At 42.9% G+C, this 23,129-nt stretch overlaps 1 protein-coding gene across 2 annotated transcripts in view; it reads left to right on the top strand.

Moving 5' to 3' along the window:
* The window catches only part of LOC146191956 (uncharacterized), an 84,383-nt gene extending 66,163 nt beyond the window's left edge, over positions 1–18,220 (top strand). For both annotated transcript variants that reach the window (XM_084602349.1, XM_084602347.1), the window contains exons 7-10: positions 2,987–3,268; positions 8,625–8,769; positions 9,843–10,112; positions 16,125–18,220. In XM_084602349.1, the coding sequence (XP_084458475.1) occupies positions 2,987–3,268; positions 8,625–8,769; positions 9,843–10,112; positions 16,125–16,243 (816 nt within the window). In that variant the 3' untranslated portion in view covers positions 16,244–18,220. The remainder of the gene's footprint in view (positions 1–2,986; positions 3,269–8,624; positions 8,770–9,842; positions 10,113–16,124) is intronic.
* Positions 18,221–23,129: the final 4,909 nt, after the last annotated feature.

Below are 23,129 nucleotides of genomic sequence, written 5' to 3'. Positions count from 1 at the left end.
GTCACGTAAGTAGGGGCCGCTCCAGGCATTGTGACGACGTCGTGGCTGCCGGCAGTCATAGCTTATGGGGAAAACTCAGGTGGTAGGCCTCGTTGCCTGCGGCTGGTGCGGTGAACAGGCGTTTCCTCGAATATATGACCAGCATTCCTGCTTAGCGGAGAAGTACGGGACATCAGACCTGACCTCCACCAGATTTGTCACGATATTGGCGACTAGGGCTAGGTTGCCAGAGCCGGTGCAGGTGGAATTACAAGGTCCAAGCTTTAGGTACGTCCTTCTAGTCCGGAGCCGATTCACTTCGTCCTTTTTCTCCGAACGCCACTTCAACGTATTTCGCTCCGAGCGCCCCCTGGCAATATGTTTCATAGATTTAATAAAGATTCTGCTGATTTTTAGAATTTGCTGAACCAAGACGTCTCAGTGTTTGAGCCCTCTGGTAATGAACTCATGGAATCGGGTTGAATCCCGGCTGCGGTGGACAGCTTTCAGTAGGGGCGAAAATCGAAGCGTCTGCGTATAGGCAATCTGCGTCCTCCAGGTGCAACCCCCCACAGGTTGTCATGAAGAGCTATCACGCAGCGACTTTTGCATTCGATGGGGGGGGGGGGGGGGGGGGGGGGGGGGTAGCTGGCACACGACGCGTCGCAAGGTTGACAACCTAGCAGAGAATCGGCGAGCCCTTTACATTTTCGATGTATAGACCTTTTCAAAATTGGCCAAAGGGCGCTGCCATATTGGAGACTGGGCTGTGCTCATAATACAGGAAAAAGCTGCGGATTCTCCCCCCATACCTGGTTCTCAGCCCAGTCAAACCGGTTTATCCAAGGGTCGTGAAAAGGTCTATACATGGAGCTCCAAAATGTTTATAGATTCCTCTTATCGCATTGCAAACCCGATAATCTGCTGTGAGGAGAATTAACGCTAGGAAATATATTGTGCGCAAAATAATTCAGTGCACTGAGAACTCGGCGCAATCTTGTAAACAGTTGTGTTTCTGCGGCAGTGGCGGCTGCTTAGAAACTATTCTTTATGAGTATGAATTCACTTCGAAATATCAGCAATGTTTTTTGTCGATTTATAGCCATTTTAGTTCCCAACAGGCGACGAAAAAGTGTGGCTGCAGCTTCTAGTGTGGCACTGGCGTAGTTGGAACGTTCAATCATTATGCGGCTGTTGCCCTGCATGTTCAACACTACAGCTGTAGCTGACGTACAGGGGCTGTAAAATAAATGAGCTATAGGCGCCAACATGCGCATTTTAGTAGTTGCACTCGCAGCTGGGTTGTACCTACACGAAAAATCTCGACAGCAAAAGAAAACAAACTAACGCAGCATGCAGGCATCGCTATGCTCGGATTGTTATCGCGATAGTAACAGCCGCGAGCATAGCTCCTTCCTTGCTTGCGCAAAGTAAATTCACTACTGCCACAAGTTGATCTGCCACACGATAAATATTTTAGTCCCTCACACTTTCTAAAAAATATACGTGCTTTAACCCTGCTGAACAAATAAGCAGAGAAATATTCGATAAGGTAGATTACGTTTCTCGTTGCTCATCATCACCAGGAATATTTGTAGTTTCTCCATGAACCAAATGCGCCGACATTGTCATCGCTATTACTAGGATGATCAATAACTGCAGTGCCATTATTTTTGCTGCTATTATTACCATCATTATCGTTAGCTGCGTCATCATTGTCAACGCTACACGATCCTCACGCTAGCAAAGAATTTCAGTTTGTCTCTCATGAGCGTGACAATGCCAGGCAATAAAGAAAATAAAGAAAAAGAAAGCCTGCCGTGGAGTAGTGGTTTGAGTTCCCGGTTGAGGATAGGAGGCATAGTGGTTCGATTCCCAGAGGAGACATTTTCTTTTAGTGGCAGTATGGTCTGGGTCTTATAGACAAGCGTCATGTTTGTAAACAAAGGTGGCGCTGCGATCGGCGGGAACATGGGGTGTATAGGCAGAAACGCAGAGTGCCAACGCAACATACCGCGCGATGCGACGCTGCCTTTGAAACCAGTTCGCGCATGCGAATATTCTTAACTGTAAGCTTCGCTCGTGCTTAGATGTCGTTTGGTTTATGCCTGAGTATTTCAGCACTTTTGGAGCCGATTATTGCTGGAATTATCCGGCGCAGAGCTACATTGGCTTCCTTCGCTGTGGCCTCAACAGTGCGCGGCTATGGTGGGCGGATGTAAAGTGACTGATTAAGTTAAATGAAAACGAGAAAGCGAAATGTATACAAAAATTATTAGTCAACACTGTTCAAAGCCCGGGCCTTGCTAGCGCATGAAATGAGGACAACGATATGAAATTGGAAGTGTGTTTTTCAGATCACGACTGCTTTTTGTTGTGTGAGAGCTGAAAACAATTCAATAGACTAGCACCATAGACAAGTGAGTGAATAGCCAAGCCCTCCTCGCTTACTTATTCTGGGGTAAAGGCTTCGGATACAGGGCTCCGGTGCAAGGTTTGCTCTATACTTTTGGGATCGCTGTCACCTTTGCCCTGTATGGGAGGTCATGCATGCGCTGTATTACCGCTGCCTTGCATTGCGATGTCAGAGTGAGCACTTTCTAAAAGTGCCCTGAATGAACTGTTCTTCTCTTCATTATGTTAACCCAACGTATTATTTTGTTTCCTGTACAATCGAGCCTATACAATTTACTTAAATTATACTGTAAATTATACCAACTTTTCACAAATTTCTGATACTAGCTCACCTATTTTTCTCACCGCAATAATATTTAGGCGTTTTATTTCAAACTTATCCTGCGATGTTTCACTTCCCAAAGCGCCTCCGCCTATGCAGGACACTAGTGAAAGGCTCCGGCTCAGAAGGTCTTTTTGCAAAAACTACATGCTAAATATGTTATCTGTATTTACCCAGGTTTTAATGTTTTTGGTCTCACTCTTTCGAATTCTTTATTCTGGACATTAACTCACTCACCTCTTATATTAAGTGCATCTTCATTTTACGCAGGCCACAGCGGCATTATTGTTCCCGTCTCAGCTGCAAGGCATCCTGCGTGAGATGCAGCGCACAGGCCGGTGTCTACCCAGTCTGCGGGGAATCGCCGTGGGCGGAAGCGTGCTGCCAACTTCAGTGGCAGAGGCTGCTCGCAAGGCTTTCACAGGCATTGAGAACCTATTGAACATGTACGGCATGACGGAGTCCTGCGGCATCGTCACTGGTCAGCCGAAAACCGGGAAACCTCACACCGGCAGTGACGTTGGTGTGCCAGGAACTATGGTGGACGTCAAGGTAGATTCACATATACCGCTTTGTTTTCAGTGTCAATTAAGTAAGAATTGTATAAAACAATATTTCTGTGTCATTTAAGCAAGAATAGTATAAACATTATTTCAGATTTTCAGTGTCATTTTGCTGTGCGTTTACTACCACAAATGTGTATATATAGACCTCTTCTCGACATAAAAGCTGCGCATTCTTTGCAATCTTATGAATCAATCTGAAGACAAAAGAATAGAGCGATTCACACTCAATCATAAATGTTACGATAAACATGCAAGGTCTAACTCTTGCCATGAATACTACTTCCTAAAAGAAACTTACATATTTAAGTTTTTGACCTTCACTTCAAAGTCAGTGGCCTCATGCCATGAATACTACTTCCTGAAAGAAATTTACATATTTAAGTTTTTGATCTCCACTTCAAAGTCAGTGGCCTCATGTCAGCTTCTCCCCACCATTCTGGCATTAGAACAATTGAAGGCTTCAATCCCGGCGCCATAAATAGCCGCTGTTGAAGCAGTGGTGCCATCTGGCACACCAAATACACAAAGGAATTTTATTTGAATCGTTACAATGGCAATAGATGCGCTGTATGTCCAAAAAGTTTGAGAACTTGAAACTTGTGCTATGTGAGGTATATGCGGAGAAAGAATTGAACATCTTATACTGGAATGTTGTAGTGTCCATCAAGCTGTCGATATGGACATGGTTACTCTAGCAAAGGCCCTAGGGTTTAGAGGTAACAAAGGGAGCGGAAACGAATCGACGGTAGAGGAAAGCAAGATTTATTTAAAGGTTGGTGGATAAATAGCAGGGAGGAGTCAGATGGAAGCTTAATCGAAAATAAACACGGGTATATAAAGATAACCCGGGACTAAAAGGAAAGTCGTTAAAGTTGACGTATTACCTAAGTTAAAAAACATAAAAAAGAAAGGTAGAGCATAGTGAATACTATCACCACCCCGTTTCAAAAGGGATGCTCCTAACGTCCGCTCATCCATAGCCGTGTACTCTGATAATTAGATTTTTGTGCTTGAACAATCATTCTTTCTTTTTTCCTATCCCACTCGTCAACTGCCATCTATGTAGCTACAACGCTATTGTTAAAAACCTACTTTAGGTAACTTCCAGAAGTGCATCATCTATTGCTTGCATCCTTACATGACATGTCGGTGTAACCGGAATCATCTATGTGTGTTACATTAGTTGTCACATTCCGCTACTCGCTGTCCTGTGTGAAATTATTAAAACACACGTGTGGTTAAAGCTAGAATTCTTTAAATTCTGTTCATTGTTTATGCCAACACGAATGCATTCCTGCAGTGGAATTATTTAGGCATGGCATGAATTAGAGCGCCAGTTTCATAAATCCATGTTGGGGTGCGAGTATGCCCTTGCAAATGTATTCTAGGAAAATTGATTGAGAACTGATTAGTCTCTTGGTTCACAGCACTGCAGCAATTAGGCAATCATAATATGTTTCACCTCCTACACGAGGGCGAGCTTTTCCTATTTCAGAGATGATGGTAGCCTGATATTCCTGGACAGAACTGGCTAAAATGAAGTGAGGGGAACAAAGAGGGAACAGTAACAGGCCAAGTGAAGGAACAGTGTTCGATATGGGACAAAAATCTGGACAGTTAGAAGGGGTTGTAGCGGAAGCCATAAAATTACATCCTGGGGTACAAAGAGCCTTTGTCAGAAGTTTACAAAGAGCAAAATAGCGAAACATCAGTGTAAGGCAGCATATGTGTAAAGCATATATGATCACTATGGCCTCTATACTTTTACTCGCGCTTAACTTCGAGTCTATTTGTTTTCAAAGTAATTACGCATGGACACCCAACAGCCACTGTCGTAGTAAAGCATGTGTGGTCTAATAAAATCCGCTTGTTTCGAAAGTGATCTCCGCTAGAACTAGGACACCATCCATTTCCCTAAAAGCAGAGGCTATTGGTCAATTAGCTGTTTTAGCGAGGAATCAAAATCTGTCTTGGGGAGTTGTGCTTATACGCTCAGCCTTTGCAAAAAGGAATCTGCTCCCCTTACCGGTGCGGATGCTATCCATATATTTATGGTTAAGAAGAGAATATTGTTTCCGGGACGTTCACAAGACACAGATTGCCCTACCATTTGAGCAAGTTTGTCCAGCTCCGCTGACTACGACACCATAGTACTGTTTTTGTCTACCGTTCGCCAGAGCATTGCTGCATTTGGTACAGAGTGTAGCAGCGAGCCATTGGAAATATGCTTGTTACGCCTGTGCGTGTGAATATGATATGAAGAAACAACTTGCACACAATGCTTTTATTCGACCCTTTCTAGGATATGCGAACGTATTTTGATTTCCTCACACAATCACATAGGTAAATCAGAAGCCATCGTAAAAAGGCAGCTAGATTTGGTAAGTTTAAAAGTTTTTCGCAAAAGATGAGTCCGGCTTCAGCCGCATCTTGCAATCAGACATGTTCGCAGCGCCTGCAGCGCCGTATGAAGCGAGCTTACCGGAAAGGTGCCGGCAGCGAGCGCGGCAGACGGCCGCTCTAGACGAGCGCACTCCCTGGTCGTCGCTAGGCCATTGTTTCGCATCGGCGCCTCAGCAGATGACGCTTTCAAATTGAGCAGCGCTTTAGTAAACAGGCTACTCGAACTACCTCCTGTAAATCACTTTGTCTCACAATGAAATGAAGATATCATTTATCACGGCGCCGCCTCACAAGATGAACTTATGTATACATACAAGAACATCGGATGAGCCGTGAGGGCACCGGCGACTGCTGCTACACAGCTGGGAAGAGAAACTTGCTTGTATCGCAGTTATCCTACTAGCATCTCGGTACGGGTCAGCGAGCCTCAACAAGGGTTATTTTTGAAACTCCGTAATCCCTGGGCTTATTATTTAGGACAGCAATAACTTTGAGCACGCTTTTTTTACGCTAGTGCAAGGGATTCACGGACAGCTTGCGGAAGGCGTGGCCAGCGCGGCACGTGGAGGTAGTGCTGCGTTCAGACAATGCTTGAGCGCGCTGTTGTCGTGCGAGTAGCCCGGCAGTCCAGACACTGCGTTATAAATGACTGTTGCAAATGCAGCTTCGTTGCTCCGATCACATGCTTTTTTTCTTTTTGCTGTACCTAATTGGTGATTGTTGACGTAGCCGAGAACGGCGGCGAGCTGTGTAACAACACCAAGCCGCGAATCGCGTTTTAAGTTTGGTATCATTTTTTAAGCGTAACCACGTTGAAGCCACTCGTGCAACAGCGGTATTAACCTAATGAGGTGCTGGAACAATGCAGAACGGCCGTGGACTTCAGTTGTGCTCATTTACTTGGAATTTGAAATGGCCGCAATCACTGCCAAGATTCGATTATCGTCATCGGTATGCAAATCCTCAGTGCAAGGCACAGCTGATTTCAAAGGAAAGTTTCTTGTTTCGTTTATATGACGGAGGCCCACTGCGCCGAAAATTTCTTATCCTCTGGGAGACTATAATTCACCATGATTATAATGCACAAGGTCGGGATGATAGCCACTACTTGCTTCACGCACTCCAAGAATTTTTGTTTTCTAACGACACGAGAAAACAAATTTCGAACATCGAACGACCTTTATTTTACAACTGAGGAAAAGAGTCTCACTAGTCGGAGGGCATCAAACCGCGCGGAGCGCCACTCCGCAACAGCTACGTATCTGCTGGTTGACCTCACGGGATCTTTACACAAGCGGAACCTTCAGCACAAAACGATAAAAGTGGAAAAAACAAATGGCACCAGCAACAGATTGCGCTAATCCGTAGATCCCAAATGCGCGCGACGGAGTGAAGTAAGCATGTAAAATGAGCGGCCGGCGTAGCTGGCCGGCCGGCATTCCGACAGAATTGCAAAAATAATGACGCACATGATTAGCAAAACCCCTTCCTTCCAAATGTTGAATTTCATGCAATTTGGAAACCGTTTCAGCTTCCCTTTAAAGAATATATAAAACGCACGCTACACATATGTATCCCCTCAACTCTCCTTGCAAAACAAAAATATTTGAAGCTATAGTATCATTAGCACCGAATATATGGGCGATTGAAAATTATGCTTTTCCTCTCCCTTTCAACTGTACCAATGCCGGCGGGCAAGAAAAAAGAAAAAAAAAAGTCACGACGTCGCTCAACCGCGGCCCCTCCCGCTCGTCTAACATGGGAGCGTCCAATGTCCTGGCACGCCCAAAATCCCAGGTGATGTAATTGGGGCGGCTTGCGCACGGGAATATGTCGTCCAAATAGGCTGCGAAGGGTTGACAGCTGCAATTTTTAAAAAGTATTTGCAAATTACCGGCTCCTAGTAAAGCTTTCAAACCAGACCCGAACGCACACAAAGACCACCTGTATGAATAGTTTGTGTTAGAATTTTGTGCCAAGTAGCATTCAAGGAGCCCTTTAACAAGTAAAGATAAACTGGCTCACATACCGAACTACTAAACGAAGACGACGGAATTCTCACTCTGGGAAGTCCAGACTGGCACCACTAAAGCTGCTTTGTCAGTTACTGAACACCCAACTAAATCTTCATAAATGTGAGTACACCATCACTTTAGAGGCAGGACTGTCTCTACATAAACATACCGAAACACTACAAGAATACTCATACAGCACTGCCTGCTTAAGATATTCCTTTTCCTCGGCTGCAGTAAAAGAGTGGCCATTCCGCTAGTAGTAGCACATCACTCGACACCCATTTCAAAACTAGTACAAAATCACTTCCGGTCATTATCGCATAGTTTAAATGTCAGCCTGAGTAGCTTCATCTTTATTTCTGTACTGTCTCGTCAAATCTTTTGCGTCTTTATAATGTTATTAGAGCCATGTCATTTTTGTCAGTGTTATCATGTTGTAAGGCGTCAGAGATGCTTTGAGTTTAACTGTTTAATGAAGCGTTGCACTCTTATCCGCGTTATATTACCTTTTAGTTCCCTTTAAAGGTGCGCACTCGGAATGAGATATAATTGGCGCTGTTATTTTTCACCCTGATATGCTTTGTACCAATTGCCCGTCCTGTTAAAATACCTAATGGGTTGACAGCAAAAATAAATAAATAAATGAATCATTACACATGAAAAGTTTGCTGAAAGTCGCTTGGCGGCCTTCATGAAATGTATTGCGCATATCAATGTGTTGTTTTGGGTTGCTCAGAATTTGAGAACGCTAGAAGGTCGTGGTAGTGGAAGACCCGCTACTAAATATCTATCATGTAAACAGCAGATCGACTCATCGTGCGACTGCATGTAAGTGCTCAAGACGTCTGCCTCCCTTTCAATTTTCTGTTTCACCTATGACTGCTGTTTAATATATGATCTGATGCAGTTTTGTTTTATTTCTAGGTAGTAGATGTGGCCAGCGGTCGAAGACTGGGACCAAATCAAACGGGGGAGATCCGCTTCCGGAACGCATCGGCTGTCCGCAGTTACTACAAGCGGCCTAAAGAAACTGCCGAGCTCTACGATGAGGAAGGCTGGTTTAAGTCAGGTGTGCACTGCTGGTGGCATGTTTCATTTTACATTGCTTATGTATCACTACATTATTAAGGACCAAATTATTTGAACTGCATAGGCGACTCTGCTATAAGCGAGTTTTTTTGCGATGTTTATTTCTTTGTTTATAGCAAGAGTATAATACACACTTCTCCTGTAAAGAAAATAAATATTAGCAAGCTGGAAAAATACATTTCGCGGTGTAAAATACTGGAAAACCACCTTTACCAAAGATGAACTATTCTAGTACAAAACCTTGGTAATAAACATGAGAGATTTCACAGAAAATTTTACAAACACTTATTTTCTTCGAACATTTACCAGTTTTATGAACGTGTACTTATTTGGCGTCCCAGAAAAATTGTAGAAATCTTGAAATACGGCCGTCAGCTGGCCGCAAAGTAAGTTTAGATATATGGTGTTTCTGCACTTCTCTTCGTGGCTAATTATCGATTGGTAAAATCAATTTCAGCAGGTAGATTCTGTGAAGTGCATCATGATCATGTGTAAGCAGTAGGCAGCCATTTCCATTGTTACTCCTCTCGATGCAAAATGCTTCCAAAAAATGTCTTAAATGTTGTTTTGCGTAGGCTACATACGTCTCTCGCTATAAATTTCGACAGCGTATGGAATTATGCTACAACGAATGAGAAAATAAGTGAGAAAATTCAAGCCATCGCAGTCTCAGTAACTTTGTAGCTACTGAGGTTTAGCGTCCTTATAGTGCGCTGTAGCATCTCTCACGGCTGAACTCTGCAGTTCTTAGGTGGCCTATTATGAACACTCTAAGTCTGGTTTCACATAGGTTCCGATTATAAGTGGAACCAGATTAAGAGTGAAGTTGGTGGAAAGGAACATGGTACGTTTTTCATACGAGGAAGGATATGACATGATGAGAACTTGTGTAGAACTGTGTACAAATATAGGCAAGTGTATGTGCAATTATTCAGGTCCTAGGCAGCGGCCCATGTCCTCTCAAACATTTTCTTGTTCGAGGGTCGAAAATAGCCCCATAAGTTGTTACTTGGAATGACTCTACCATCTCTTCAATTGATTCCCTGATGGCAGGTGATGCTGGCTACTACGATGAAGACGGGCGCTTCTACATTGTCGACAGGCTCAAGCAGATGATTAAGTGCATGGCCAACCAGGTGGTACCAGCCGAATTGGAACAGCTGCTGCTTCGCGAACACGAGGCCGAAATTGCCGAAGTGTCCGTGGTGGGCCTGCCACACAATGAGTTAGGCGAGGCGCCCGCAGCGGCCATCGTACTCACGGAAGAAGGCAAACGGCGTGACCGCCAAAAGCTCGCCAATAACATTAAGGACACTGTTCAACGTGAGTACTTTATACTGCTTTTCGACTCTCACTAATCAAGGTATGGCAGTGAGCACGAAAGCGTCACTTATAGCGGCCAAGGCATCTTCGTTAGTCTTGTGCTGCTCATTGAGTAATCTTTTGCAGCGATGACTCAGTCGCAAGAATGTCCAACTAGCACAAACTGGCCATTTCTGCTCTTTATTGTGGTGATGAACTTCCATGTATTGTTTCCTAATAGAATAAAATTTTGAAACGCCCTCTGCATTACAAGGTTGCGCGTACATAGATAGAAAGTAGCAACCTTGATTAGCCTGTGTATGAAAAGATATCCTGCGGACATCGGGAGATGTACAACTGTTTGCTACTCTGAACGCATGAATCATCTCGTCTGCGATTTCGTCACCAACATACTGTGACAACGATGGTGCTGCACCAGTCCATACAGTTCTCACGAGTTCGTTGCCCGACAACAAAACCAACTTCTGCGTTCACCGCGTACTCGAGACATTTCAGTTTTCAGCATATTTCCCTCATTCCAAAGATGCCCATCTTGCTCAAGGTTATCACTTTAGTAAAACTGCTAATATTCAGTTCAATCGCACAGCGCGCTACAGGCCAAAAAGAGGGAGGAATGTTGGAAGTGCTGTACTGTTGTGCAATAGGATTGCTCAAGAGGTGATGACATATTAGATTAGATAATTAAAGCATTTCCTTGTGCAATAGGCAGCGTCGGAACGCTTTAATGTCCTGGTAACCAATGTGATCATCCCATTAAAGCCGATTACCTGCCATTATTGAGTATATATCTTTTTCGATAGGCTTGTATCAGTGTGTACATAGAAAAGCAGGAAGGGAATGTAGAAGAAACATCAGCAAAGAGAGATAGAGAAAGGCTGCCACTGAAGTTATGGTCAGTTGGCGGCTTTTCATTGTTACCTTTGCGGATGTACCAAAGGCCCACTTCCCTGATGAAGCTTGCCTTCATATTAAGCGTTAATCGGCACGTCCACAGCAAGCGCCACAAATCACATATAAATGGCAAAGCGCCACTGTGTTACCAGTTCGCAGAAACTTGTACCCTTAACAACAAAACTTCCCGGTTCAAAAACACTTGAGAGTCATGCCAAAAATATGAAATCTATTCTGCAGTTCTTTCGTAAAAACAGATAATAAGGTCTGTAGTACTTTTATGTAGTTTCGTAATTTCTTCTGTGGCCCTTTTTTCTTACCTTTTTGGCTCTGTAGTACGTGTCTTTTCAAACTATCTAAATTCTAATGTCGCTGCAGAAATATTTGTAGTCGCAAAGGTTTGCTTTCAAAACCCACATTGCACTTCGGTTGTCAGAACAAAAAGGCTTGTGTAGTTTATTGCGATAGTAATACTACGCCAGGTTTCGGCCCGTCGTCGAGTCCCGGAAGGGGCCACATTTCACCTTGAACAGCCGCGAAGACGACAAAGACGAAAAAGACAAAGAAGACGAAGACGACGAAGACTAAGAGAGAGAAGAAGGCGATGAAGAAGACGAAGAACGCTCGGTCACCCGCAGCTAATGCTTTCGCTCCACATTCGGTTCAGCAGCATCGAACACTTCTCATTTATATGTGGGCTGGTAGCTTACGCTCTTGCGTCATACTCTTAAAGGATGAGCTTAAGTGTCCTCAATAATGTAGCATCTTACACTGATAGGGCGTGATAGGGGAAACATGTGGCATGCAAAAGAAGATTCCGCCGTTGCTATCGCAATATAACTTGGGTTAACAAGAGCTAATCGAGAATTATTTTTGACATTGTTGTTCAACTATATTGGTTGGAAAACCCGAAGTAGAGAAATGAAGATTCCCAGAAAATGTATTTATAAAGTCTGTCCGGTTAACCAAATATATTTTTTTTATTTAGTGGACGCAATTCACCTAAGCCCTACAAATAACAAAACATATGCACGGGCTTCTAATAGCTTAGTCTATCGCAAACCCTATTGTTTAAGGGAAGGCATTCCAAAAGTAATTTAAATATTTTCAAATTTATAAGAAGGACATGTTTTTGCCTATTAAGTGACATAAAACGAATTTACAAATAATGAAAAGATAATTGCAAAGTTTCTAATTGTGTGTGTAACATTCTCTGTACCCGAACCTCACTAGGCTCACAGCTGGGTGCCTTCGGGCCTTTCACAAGTTCATCTTTTTCTCGCATTACATATTGGCGTTTTTTTTCGAATTTGTTTCTCATTACCAGCCGAGTCTTATACTGTGTTCTGCACGCATTGATTGTGATGTCGACGCAAGGTACTGGTGTGTGGTTGCCAGTTTCAACTACTACTTGCATCAAAGTATCTCCTTTGCAGGTTTTCACGTCACTAGAGTGGAAAAATATCGCCGCTTTTTACCACGAGAATGACTACATTTATTGAACACCTTCGAAGAAGGCTCCCAAATAGCCGCATTAAACACTCGTTTAGGTTTCGTCTTTCACATCCACACATTTGGTTAACGTTCATCCCTTTTAAGGTAATGAAACCAAACTGAACTGACGTAAACTGGAATATATCTCCAAACCTGGGCTTTATTTTGATGAGAGTGCGCTTGTGAAAGCACGGCCCGTGATCCAGCGCCCTTAACCGCGCGCTTTCTGTATTTAATGCACTAAAACGCTCAGCACTCACCGAAGACAGACCGTGGTTTAAGTCTCATGTGTTCAGCTGCGGCGGAGAAGGTAGAAGAAGATGTTCGACTTCTTTCCGCAGTTTCTGAGTGCCACAAGCTGTATGAAATCAAAATTATTTGTTGGTACTTTGGTAATGGAAAGTCCCTTTTGAAGCGTGCCGACATTCCCTAAACGGATAGAGTTATTTGATTCCAACAATGTAAAGTAATTTAAACTATTAGGATACACTGACTGAGAATAGAGGAGAGAGAATAATATAGGCATGTAAAAAAACCATGACCTCACTCACCAGAATAAAGCTATAAGGGGGCTTTACATAATCATGCAGCAGGTTACTTTTTAAACTCACACCATCTTTTCGGCGTGCGAGCACGCTAGAACAGAAGCTAGGCTACAGGCCTGCGTACAGCTCAAAAGCACCTTCTATAGAGTGGTTCTCGTAAAGATGATTCTAAAAAAAATACGGACATCAACCATGAAGCTCACCCAAATCTCCCACAAGTTTCCTGAACAAGGGAATATCGCTGTGGAGTAAGGGAAATTCCCTCCCAGACATCTGCATTTGCATCAGTCTGTTTTCTACGCGTGATATATGAATTAAACTGGGTCCGAAACGAAATAGTTACATTTAAAGACAACAGCTTACCAACTGCTCCGTAACACTTTTGCAAGAAATAGGTCACCAATAATGGTACTGTGTGCAGGTATTCCTTTGTTATCAATATTCATGTACTAGGTTTAGTGAAATATGTGTATTGCCTGAATGTTACGTGTAGTGTGCACGACACCGAGAAGTTTGTTTCACCTGAACTTCTCCTGGACCTGCTTTACTGAGCTAAAATTTTTTTCATCGTCCTCTTGAATATTTGTTTGTTTGTCCCCGTACTGAGTGCCAACGCTGGCGGATTCTATCGAGAGAAGTAAATGAATAAATCAAACGATTCGCAAGCATCGGGCCACAAGGCCTTGGTAAGACGTGCACGTCATTGTCAAAGAGAAACGATTATTTGGGAACAAATTAACAGTTATTTCCCGTCTAACGCTTTACACCACGATTAAGCACAACCAACGATGGCCCATTCAGCGTGTTTAGGCCATAAATGAATTAGGTGAGCAAATACTTCAGGTTTCACATTGCTTTAGGTTTCCGGCTGCAAGTGAGCATTATCGTCCAATACTTGTGAAAGTAGTCGCGTGAAATGCTACTTGATGTAGATTTTAAGCCGCACTTTTATACAAGCGGTGGGAACATCCTGTTTGACCTGTGATCAAATCATCAATGAAGGTTTAGCTACCTTCTGAAACGTGCTTCTCGGTTTCTCGCCTACCGATTCGGCCATGGCACATGAACTCCTAACACGACAGAACCTGGCGACCAATCAGTGAATGTTCAGTCAGATGCAGACTACCACTTGCGTAGGTGGGCGCGCGAGGCGGACCGAAAACGCAAACAAACATCGACGAAATGTGGAAAGGAGGTCTTGCTGCTAGCGCAATAAAACTTCCACTCTTTTCTCACATCTTTTGCTGGGAAGTGAACTTGCCGCTGGTTCCTGTCCACTGATGTTCGAATTTGTAGCAGTCAGGCCATCAGAACTTTCTGTATTGACCAAGACAGCTATAGGCCTGTATTTCAGGAGTGTGTTCAAGCAACAAGAAAGCAGTACCTAGCATATGCAAAAGAGGAAACAAATTACGTACCTCTATCTAGCACGTTGTTCAACTACTGCTTGGTTCTGAATAGTGAACTAGAGAATACAAGAAAAAGCGAGTACCTATGAAAGCTCTCCCATCTGTAATTGCTTTTGAATGAAAGCCACGTGGTGCGAGTAATAGTCATGGTTGCTCACGCAAAGAACCACCTCGCAAAAGATTTAAAAGAAAGTATTCACCTGCATCAGCTGCGGTCGCTAATGGGTTAGTACGCTCGACTGTTCAAGCAATAGAAGGGCGTTTCGTACCGACTGCGCGGCATTTTCCATTGAGGCGAAAAGCATGGGTCTGCGCACGTTAAAGAACCCGAGATTGCCGAAAGTATCCGCAGCCCTCAGTTGCTGCGCGCATTATACTCTCAGTTTATTTGGGCTTTAAGCCAGTTAGCATCAAAGAAGTTGGAACATATCAGGGTTTTGCTTAAAACATTCTAGCAGAAGATGGCATGCCTCCACGAAAAGGGAAGCATATTTGTGATATACTCTTAACTAGCTGCTGTTGAGTAGGGATTTGGAAGCTAGGAATAAGCAATCATTGTCAATAATAACCAAATATTTGCACATATTATTAAGCTCAACATCAGGGGTGAAAAAAAAAGTATTGATGAAAACAAGAAAAAATCTGATTTCAAGGCGTTTTCTTCAAGAAAGTGTATAGAAAACAGATGGAAGGGAACACATGTGCAGTGTGACTGGAATAGCATTAAAGTGAGATTTCGAGTTGAGTTGAGAGATTTGTCGGCCATATGAGGTACATTAGACCCCACAGGTTGTACACAAACCATGTAATAACGAGTCTTATGGCCTAGTCGGTAGAGTGCCTCTCTCGCAAAAAAGGATTGCGTGTTTTGATTTCGTTTGAATCAGCAAGATATATTTAGGCCGAATCAAATTCAAGTCTTTGTAGGCTTCCGCGGACCACCCGTTTTGTTTCGCTTTGAGTGCCAGTATTTGATCCCTTTTATTCCACGCATAAAGCTATCTTAAGGTGAGCGCCCTGCGGTGTGTGAAAGTCTCACGATAAATCACAGACCGCGGTCTCGAAGTGGTTAGGCCACTCGACAGATGCGCCTAAGAATGAGGGGTCGAATCCAGGCCGCACGGCCGCTTTTCAATGTTTTCAAACAGCGTGTGCCCGTGGGCTGTCCTATATCGGTGCATGTCTAACAAAGCCGGGTGGTGGTCGAAATTTCCGGCGCCATCCCCTACGGTGTCCGTTAGGACGTTAAATCTAAAAACCAAGCCAAAGTAGCCAAATCACATGGCTGTGACGTGGCCGGGATTCTGACGCCACGTTTTTTCGGATGACGCCGGGTTTTGTTGCTGAATAGCCGTATGACGCGTAAATAGAACTGAGGTGAAATTATGTTCGGATTTGAATGCACATGGCTGAATGAGAAGGTAAAAAAAAGCATTATTGCGTAGTGGAGGCAGTTGAGATGCACGGGAAGCGATTAAAGAGGTCTTTTGTAGCTAGTCGAAGGAATATGTGGCTAAGAAGACTACTGTCGCGCAGTGGAGCAAACGTGAATAATTATGATGTTTATTATAGCGGGGTTTTAACCTAATAGCTACATGCGGACGAATGATTTCCAGAGCCTTTTCTTTCGGTCCTGTGTGCCGTAGAAAACCTAGTTTTTTTTATGTTTCCAGGTAACCTTGCTGTGCACAAACACCTCTATGGTGGGGTATTCTTTGTGGAATCTCTGCCAAAGACTGAGACCGCCAAGATCAACCGACCAGCACTGGCCCGGTCCCTCGTTCGGGCATAAGTGGCAGTTCCGATATGCAGCGTGTTGCCTCTCACAGTGTTGCCTCTCGAGCTTTTATAGAAAAGAGAGCATGAGATTGTTTATACCAGTCGAAGTCCGACTGAAACTACACAATAGGGATGATTCGGACGTCTGTGTACGGAAAACGTCTAGAGATAGTAGGAAGTTCAGTGGGCCTTTGTGAAGATTGCGATCACATCCAAGATTACGAATTTCTATGAGAGCATAAACATATGAGAAAAAAAAGGAGCACCAGAAAACAAAATGGCTAGTATGTGTAACACAAGTAAAAAAATTCTGGAAGTGTAAGTTTGGGAGACTAGATAGAGAGCAGAAAGTGTTGCTGAGGGAGTATATCGGTTGCCATCTCTTGTGACAAAAAAAGTGATAAGATATGCATTGGAGAGATAGGGCCTTCACTTAGATTAAGAAAGTGTACTTTATTAAGAAGGAAACGTAACGGATGCAAAGTTTGTATTTCGTTTCCAGACCTGGTGATAGTGGGGAGTTAAACCAAAATAATAATTTCAGTCATTCAGTCAGTCAATCTGTTATTTGTGGGAAAACACTCCTTCCTGCGGGTGGCAGAGACAAAAGTCATGATTGCCTGAAGGTCTCTGCTTCCGTAACAAATTAAGAAATCGGCAGCAGTACATCAGAAAGCCGGTAGAATACATAAATATAAACATAGAAGCCGCGAAAGAAAATGCACGCATACATTCATACAGCATGGCTCTATTCTTTCAACAACTATGGACTAGAGTGGCTTAATTCGATTTCATTATTTACACGGAACATTAGCTGATGTCTCAAAAACATATAGAAAGTTCATATTAGCCTAATGAAATGATAACATAGATTTTTCAATGTTACTTTACATTATCAACAAAACAAAATTGCCCGGAGTTGCCGTTTGAATGCCTTTGTCGGCAAACAGAAATCCAAAATAGAAACATAGCGATTTAGCATTTCTATTACCTAATATTCAAAATCTTACTGTCGATAATTTGTTCAAACGTTTTTGGTTCTACATTTGTGTTTACGAATGTTATATGGCACAAAGACAGGCGTGTAAATAGTGTGGAGTTTCTTTTTTTAGATTTGCTGGGCCAGTACCCATAAATCGACTTTATTTGCTGGTAAAATATCAGAGGTGGAAAAAAGTGGTTGCGTTGGTAGCAGTCTAATAGGTGCGGTGCTTTTTGCAGCATTGGTAGCCTATTATAGTTCCCATTAGTCGCCGTTCCCCATACTAGAACACCATATAAAAGTTTGGAATAGAACAGGGAGTAATAGAGTGATTGTTTTAACCTGGGAGGTAGAAGGGAGGCTATTTTTCTGAGACATCCGACAGACTTTGCGAGTTCAGACAGCAGATGATTGATATGAGGGGAGCAAGACAAGTCTTCACTAAACCATAGCGCAAGAAACTTCTGCACACTCACTTGCTGAAAGTTTTGTCCTGTGTATTCTAGATGAATCTTTTTTTTTCTGTGCTTATTGATTGACTTAAATACCATGTACTTTGTTTTTACTGCATTGAGTGGAAGTTTGTTTTGGTGCAGTCACGCCGATAGTTCGTTCAAATAACAATTTGCTCATTGTTCAATGTCGTGCAGTGCCCTGCCTGTAAAAATAAACTAAATATACTTTCTTGTTTTAGGAATACATCGAATATAGATTATTGTTTCAGGCAAAACACCCGAACGCTGTCATGGCTAACATGGTTTACAAGTTTTGCGTAGGATAGTGGCAATACGGCAGCATGAAAGCAGTGAAATCACAAAAACTTTGCAACATGTTAACACACACACACATCATTTGAATAGAAAAAGGAATGGTTGCTTGTTATAATTTGTGAAATATGTCTTTAGCGGCAATTTTAACATTTCAATATATAAGAAAGTAAAATGTAGATGTTCCTGTGTACATTTTGCAGATGAAGAAACAAATAAAGCCTTTTTTTTTGGAATTTAACGATCGTTGCGGGTCACTGTTTTGGGTTAGGGTGGAAGTTATGTAGCCTCTCAGTTTTTCTCGAATCTTCTTCTTGGTTCTTCTCTCCTATAGTTCATCACATTATACAAAGAAATGAAATTTGAAGAGAAATTGTACTGAATAATAACAGAACATATAGCCCCAATACAGATGCACACAAGAAAAAGGCAGCACGTGCGCTTGCTACAACTGTTCATTCAGGGGAAAGCAGCCGACATATTCAACCATTTCGTTTGATATGCACGCGTGCATGGCAGCAGAAAAACGGCACCAACCTTTTCACGTAGGAGCAAGAGAAATGTCTGCTCGGTCTCATAAAGAAAAGCAGGCGTGTCACTGCATAGCCGGAAGCCCTTTATTATAAAGCTACCGCGTTTTCACTGGCCCTCTGTAGTCTGCCTTTTACCCAGAGTCTTCACGTCTTTGGAATCGTGGTGTATAGTCGGGGCAAGCCCTACAGTGCAAAACAAATTGCTCACCGTCAGAGATTTTAATGTTTTTTTCATGTTCCCTAAGGCGGCTATTCAAGCAACGTCGGTTCTATACAATATAGGATTTTTTTGCAGGATATTGAAATTCCGTAGACAACGCCTGCGGTGCACTTTACGGAATGCAGGCTGTGCCTCTTCAGACAACCGACCTTTTGGCTTAGTTCAGCAAGCTTGTAAGGAGCAGAGGATACCACAGGTAAATTAAGCGAGCAGCCCCCTTTATTCAGATGGGGTGTGACTTTATGGACGCAAGAAACTACAACTGGTCTCACTTTTCCCACCAGTTCATTCCTGCTTGGACCAGCCTTCATCTTCCACATGTTTTTGATACGTTCGACACGTTCTTTCGACACGTTTGCAGACCTACGATTAGGTAATTTTCTTATCACAAGGAATACCACAACAGACAAATGAAAAGGGACCGCTTTCCTACAGTTCAAGATTTGCATTGCCGTGACGTAACTGTGTATACGTAATCGTGAGTTAAAAAAGCCTGTCTTACGATGCAGCACAGCTTTACTCAGTTACGCTCTTTGCGAAGTCACTCAAGCCATCCGATTCTTGTCCATGTGCTTGCCGAATACATATACTTGAAGGCCTCTTCTATTTAGAAACGTGCACAAAGAAATAAGCCACAGAAAGCGTTTACACGACGTCCGCCGAAAGACTAGACTAATGACGACGGAGTCAGAACGATGCTCTGAAAAGGCGGTTGTGGACGCAGTAACATTTCAGCTAACGTAAACTTCTACAGTGAAATTCATGCCAAGTAAAGCTGGCTGAACAGTTACGGTGTTCATTTTTTTGCGTTATCTGAGTATGATTCTTGCCTCCGCTGTCGCTGACCTTGTTGTTCGTCCAAAACTAAAAAATTCAAATGCTCCGCCGTGGTACGGCAGTGTGACATCACCAGCGTACTTGCTCTGCCTGACAGCTCGCAGGGGGCGCTAAGAAACTAAAACCTCGCTCAAAGCTGACACGCAGGCTTCTGCGGAAATTTCGCTATACATTGGATTGTTCTACGATTGTGCCGGCATAATATGCACGTAAAAGGGCATATACGAAACGTGGTGTGTCTCAGCTTTAGTTCTCATGTGATTGTCAAGGTGGCTGCTGGTACATGCGTGTGATGAGCGAGGTCTTTGTTCAATCGAATATGCGACATAAAATACTTCGGTAACTCGTAAGAAAGTGCATGGTTTTCAAAAGGGCAGACATCGAGGAGATAAAAAAATGCGTTAGATCGCGAATTTCAATAACATGATGTTGGTTATATATTGAGGTTCGATTGTATATTGTCACCAACACACGTTGCAAACACAACAGCCGAGCTGCCCTTTTCAATGAAGCGAAGCCCGAGACAGACGAGGACGACGCTCAGCCACAAAGCAAGACATTCGGCCTAGAAGATGGGCAGCGGTGTGTCATTGCCCCCCTTCCAAGAGGCATCGACCCGATGCCGCAAACGTATAGGGGAACAATAGAAAAGCGGGACAAGTTATACGGGAGTCTCTGGCTCTGGTTCGGACCCTGAAAAAGGATTAACGATTGTAATATATGGCTTCATTCTGGCGACACGAACTATTTCAGATTTCGGATGCCGAGAAGAGCGGACAGAGCCTTGTGGCAGCACCTCATAGTTCCCCTCGCTGAGGCGGCGGAGCACCTCGTACGGTCGAAAATAAGTGGCGCAGAAGCTTTTCAGAGCGCCCTCGCAACCGTATTGGGCTCCATACCCAGACTTAATCCCCGGGTAAGTCACCTCTCGGTGTCGCAGGTTGTAGCGCTGGGCGCCGTGTACTTGTTTATTTTCTTTATTTAAGAAATACTGCAGGTATATCACATGCCCAAGCAGGAGAGGTCGTTTACATCAGATGGCATGTAGTTCGAAAATATTAAAACAAAGAATTTTACACAGCGATGAACTGATAACACAAATAATACAATGCACAGTAGAAAATATGGCACTTCAATTGGGAGGCGAAAAAAGCGGCCAGTCAATCGGTAGGGCGTTCCAGTCTGCTATTGTTCATGGAAAAAAAAACGAGAATTTGTACATATTAGTTCGGGCAAATATAGGTGATAAGGCAAGACTGCTTATGGCGAGAGGGTCTGGAGGAATCCTTTGTTAGGTAGATTTCAGGTTTAATGCCAAGTGTGGAAAAATATAACGATTGAAGGAAGGCTAGACGGGCTTCTTTCTCTTTTCATTTAGTGGATCAAGGCCGGCAAGAAGAATCATAGATGAAGGTGAGTCACGGCGTGTGTATCTATTAAAAATAAAACGGGCTGCTCAGCGTTGATTATTCTCTAGGTTTTGGGGGTCACTTGATACATAAGGGTCCCATGCCACACAGGCATATTCAAGGGTGGGTGTGATATATGCTTTGTATGCCTAAGGCTTTAATGGGGTTGGGCACTCGCCCATGCGATGTTTAAAAAAAAACTGCTTTTTTTGTGCTGTTGAGCATATACTGTCAATGTGGTTTGTCCATTTTAGTCAGGAAGTAATCGTTACGCCTAAGTATTTATATTCATTTACCTGCCTGACAAGTTTCTGTTTATGTTATACTGAAATTAAGTTTATTAATCTTATTTCTAATGCTAAGTACAAAAGTTTCGTCAAAGTTAATGACCATCGCCCATTCATTGCACCATCGTTCCAAAAATTGCAAATTTTTGTTTAGGGTTATTTGATCATGAACGAATTTAATATCTTAGAAAATTATGCTGTCATCGGCAAAAATTCTGATCGAAACTGTTGGGTCCAGTGCTTCGGCCACTTCATTTATATAAAGTTTAAGCAATGTAGGCCCTAAAACCGAACCTTGGGGAACGCCAGAAAGGAGATCTAAGAAACAAGTGTTAACACTATTAACACGAAGTGTTCGCGCTTTGTGAGATAAGAAGATATCCAATTTACGCCTGACGGCAGTCTATTTTCTTAAAAGTTGTTTAATATATGCTCCGTTTGACGGGGAAGGGCAATTTCAGTAGACTAGTAGACCCAGCTGCTTTTCCTGAACCCGAATTGAGCGAGGTTTAAAATATTTTGACGGTTAATAAAAAACCTTAGACGCATGATAATTATATCTTAGGTTGTTTCAGGAGGTGCGCAGGATTGGTACTGGGCGATAGTTTGAAAGGCTGTATTTACAACTTTTGGTATATAATACTGTGGCCCCTGCCGAGTGGATATTACGTGGCAATAAACACAAGTTTGATAACGATAAGTTGAACCTGTGTGCCAGGCTGTTAGATATTGTTACGGTCTGCAGTATCATGACGACGAAGACACGCTGGTCTGGTGTGGTCATTATTGGTATCATCATTATCAGTGTGTCCCTGGCTTGCACATAAGTGCAGCGCGAGGAAGACGAGCCCATAAGAATTAAAAACGCACGCAACACAGCCAATCGCTGCACTAACATCTCATTTTATTGCGCCCTGACAGTTGCCTGTTGTGGTTATGTGCATGTACTTCCCCGTAGCAATATATGCAAAATAACAGCTTTTGCTGGTATCTAAAGATTAGGCCTATCGACAAAATAATAGTTCTTAAAATTTTTGAAATGTCTCTACCTTGCATTCTGAAACGGGATATAGAACTACAGTTAAGTTATAGCAAGAAGATGTGAGTGGGACGTTTTCTCAAGATCACGGGGTTCGGGAAACAAAAGTGAAAATCGCTGAAAGCATTAGGAAGATGACGCCCCTCAACTTTTTCACCACCAAGAAAATGTTTGAATAATTGGGTCTGGTGTAAGGTCTGCGATAGAGTATAATTCTTTCTACGTAACCTGATAGTAAAGACTTTTTTGCCGCTGACTTCTTCATAACCTGGTTTCTAAACGAGTTGAATGGTTTAAATACGCCAAAAATATTTCGAATTTTGAAATGCTGTACAGTTTGTTCACGTTTGTTTGTGTTATTAAGTAATGCACTACCAATTCAGGTATCTCGCCGTGGGTGATTATGTATTCTGCGCTTTATTACTTTAATACATTTGTACTTTAATACTTTAGTAGATTTATCGTACGCTGCGTCAGGATTCGTTCCGGTTGAAGCTTCACACCAGTCCGTAAGGAGTATCTCTTCACGAAAGTTAGAAAGGGTCTACGAGTTGACGTCCTTAAGAGCGCAAAATGTTTCGAGCTTCGTTTAAATTATATGCATGGTTGATTTTCGAAAAGATAGGAAGGTGATCGCTAAATGACAGCATAATTAGGCCGGATGTTAAATAGGTAGATTTTATTAAGCAGTAGAAATATTTTATAACGTTTGTTTCTCTTGACGCCCTCGTTTCAGCACCTATAGCATTCATACAGCAGAAAATTTAGGTTTAATTCCCGCGTAGCAATAATGTTCTTCAATATATTTACATGAAGGGCACGCCA

Source organism: Amblyomma maculatum, chromosome 4, assembly GCF_055883805.1.
Source record: "Amblyomma maculatum isolate TAMU_Amacu chromosome 4, ASM5588380v1, whole genome shotgun sequence".
Classification (NCBI taxonomy): domain Eukaryota; kingdom Metazoa; phylum Arthropoda; class Arachnida; order Ixodida; family Ixodidae; genus Amblyomma; species Amblyomma maculatum.
The sequence above is the reverse complement of the archived record's forward strand: the minus strand, read 5'-3'. Positions and strand labels throughout refer to the sequence as shown.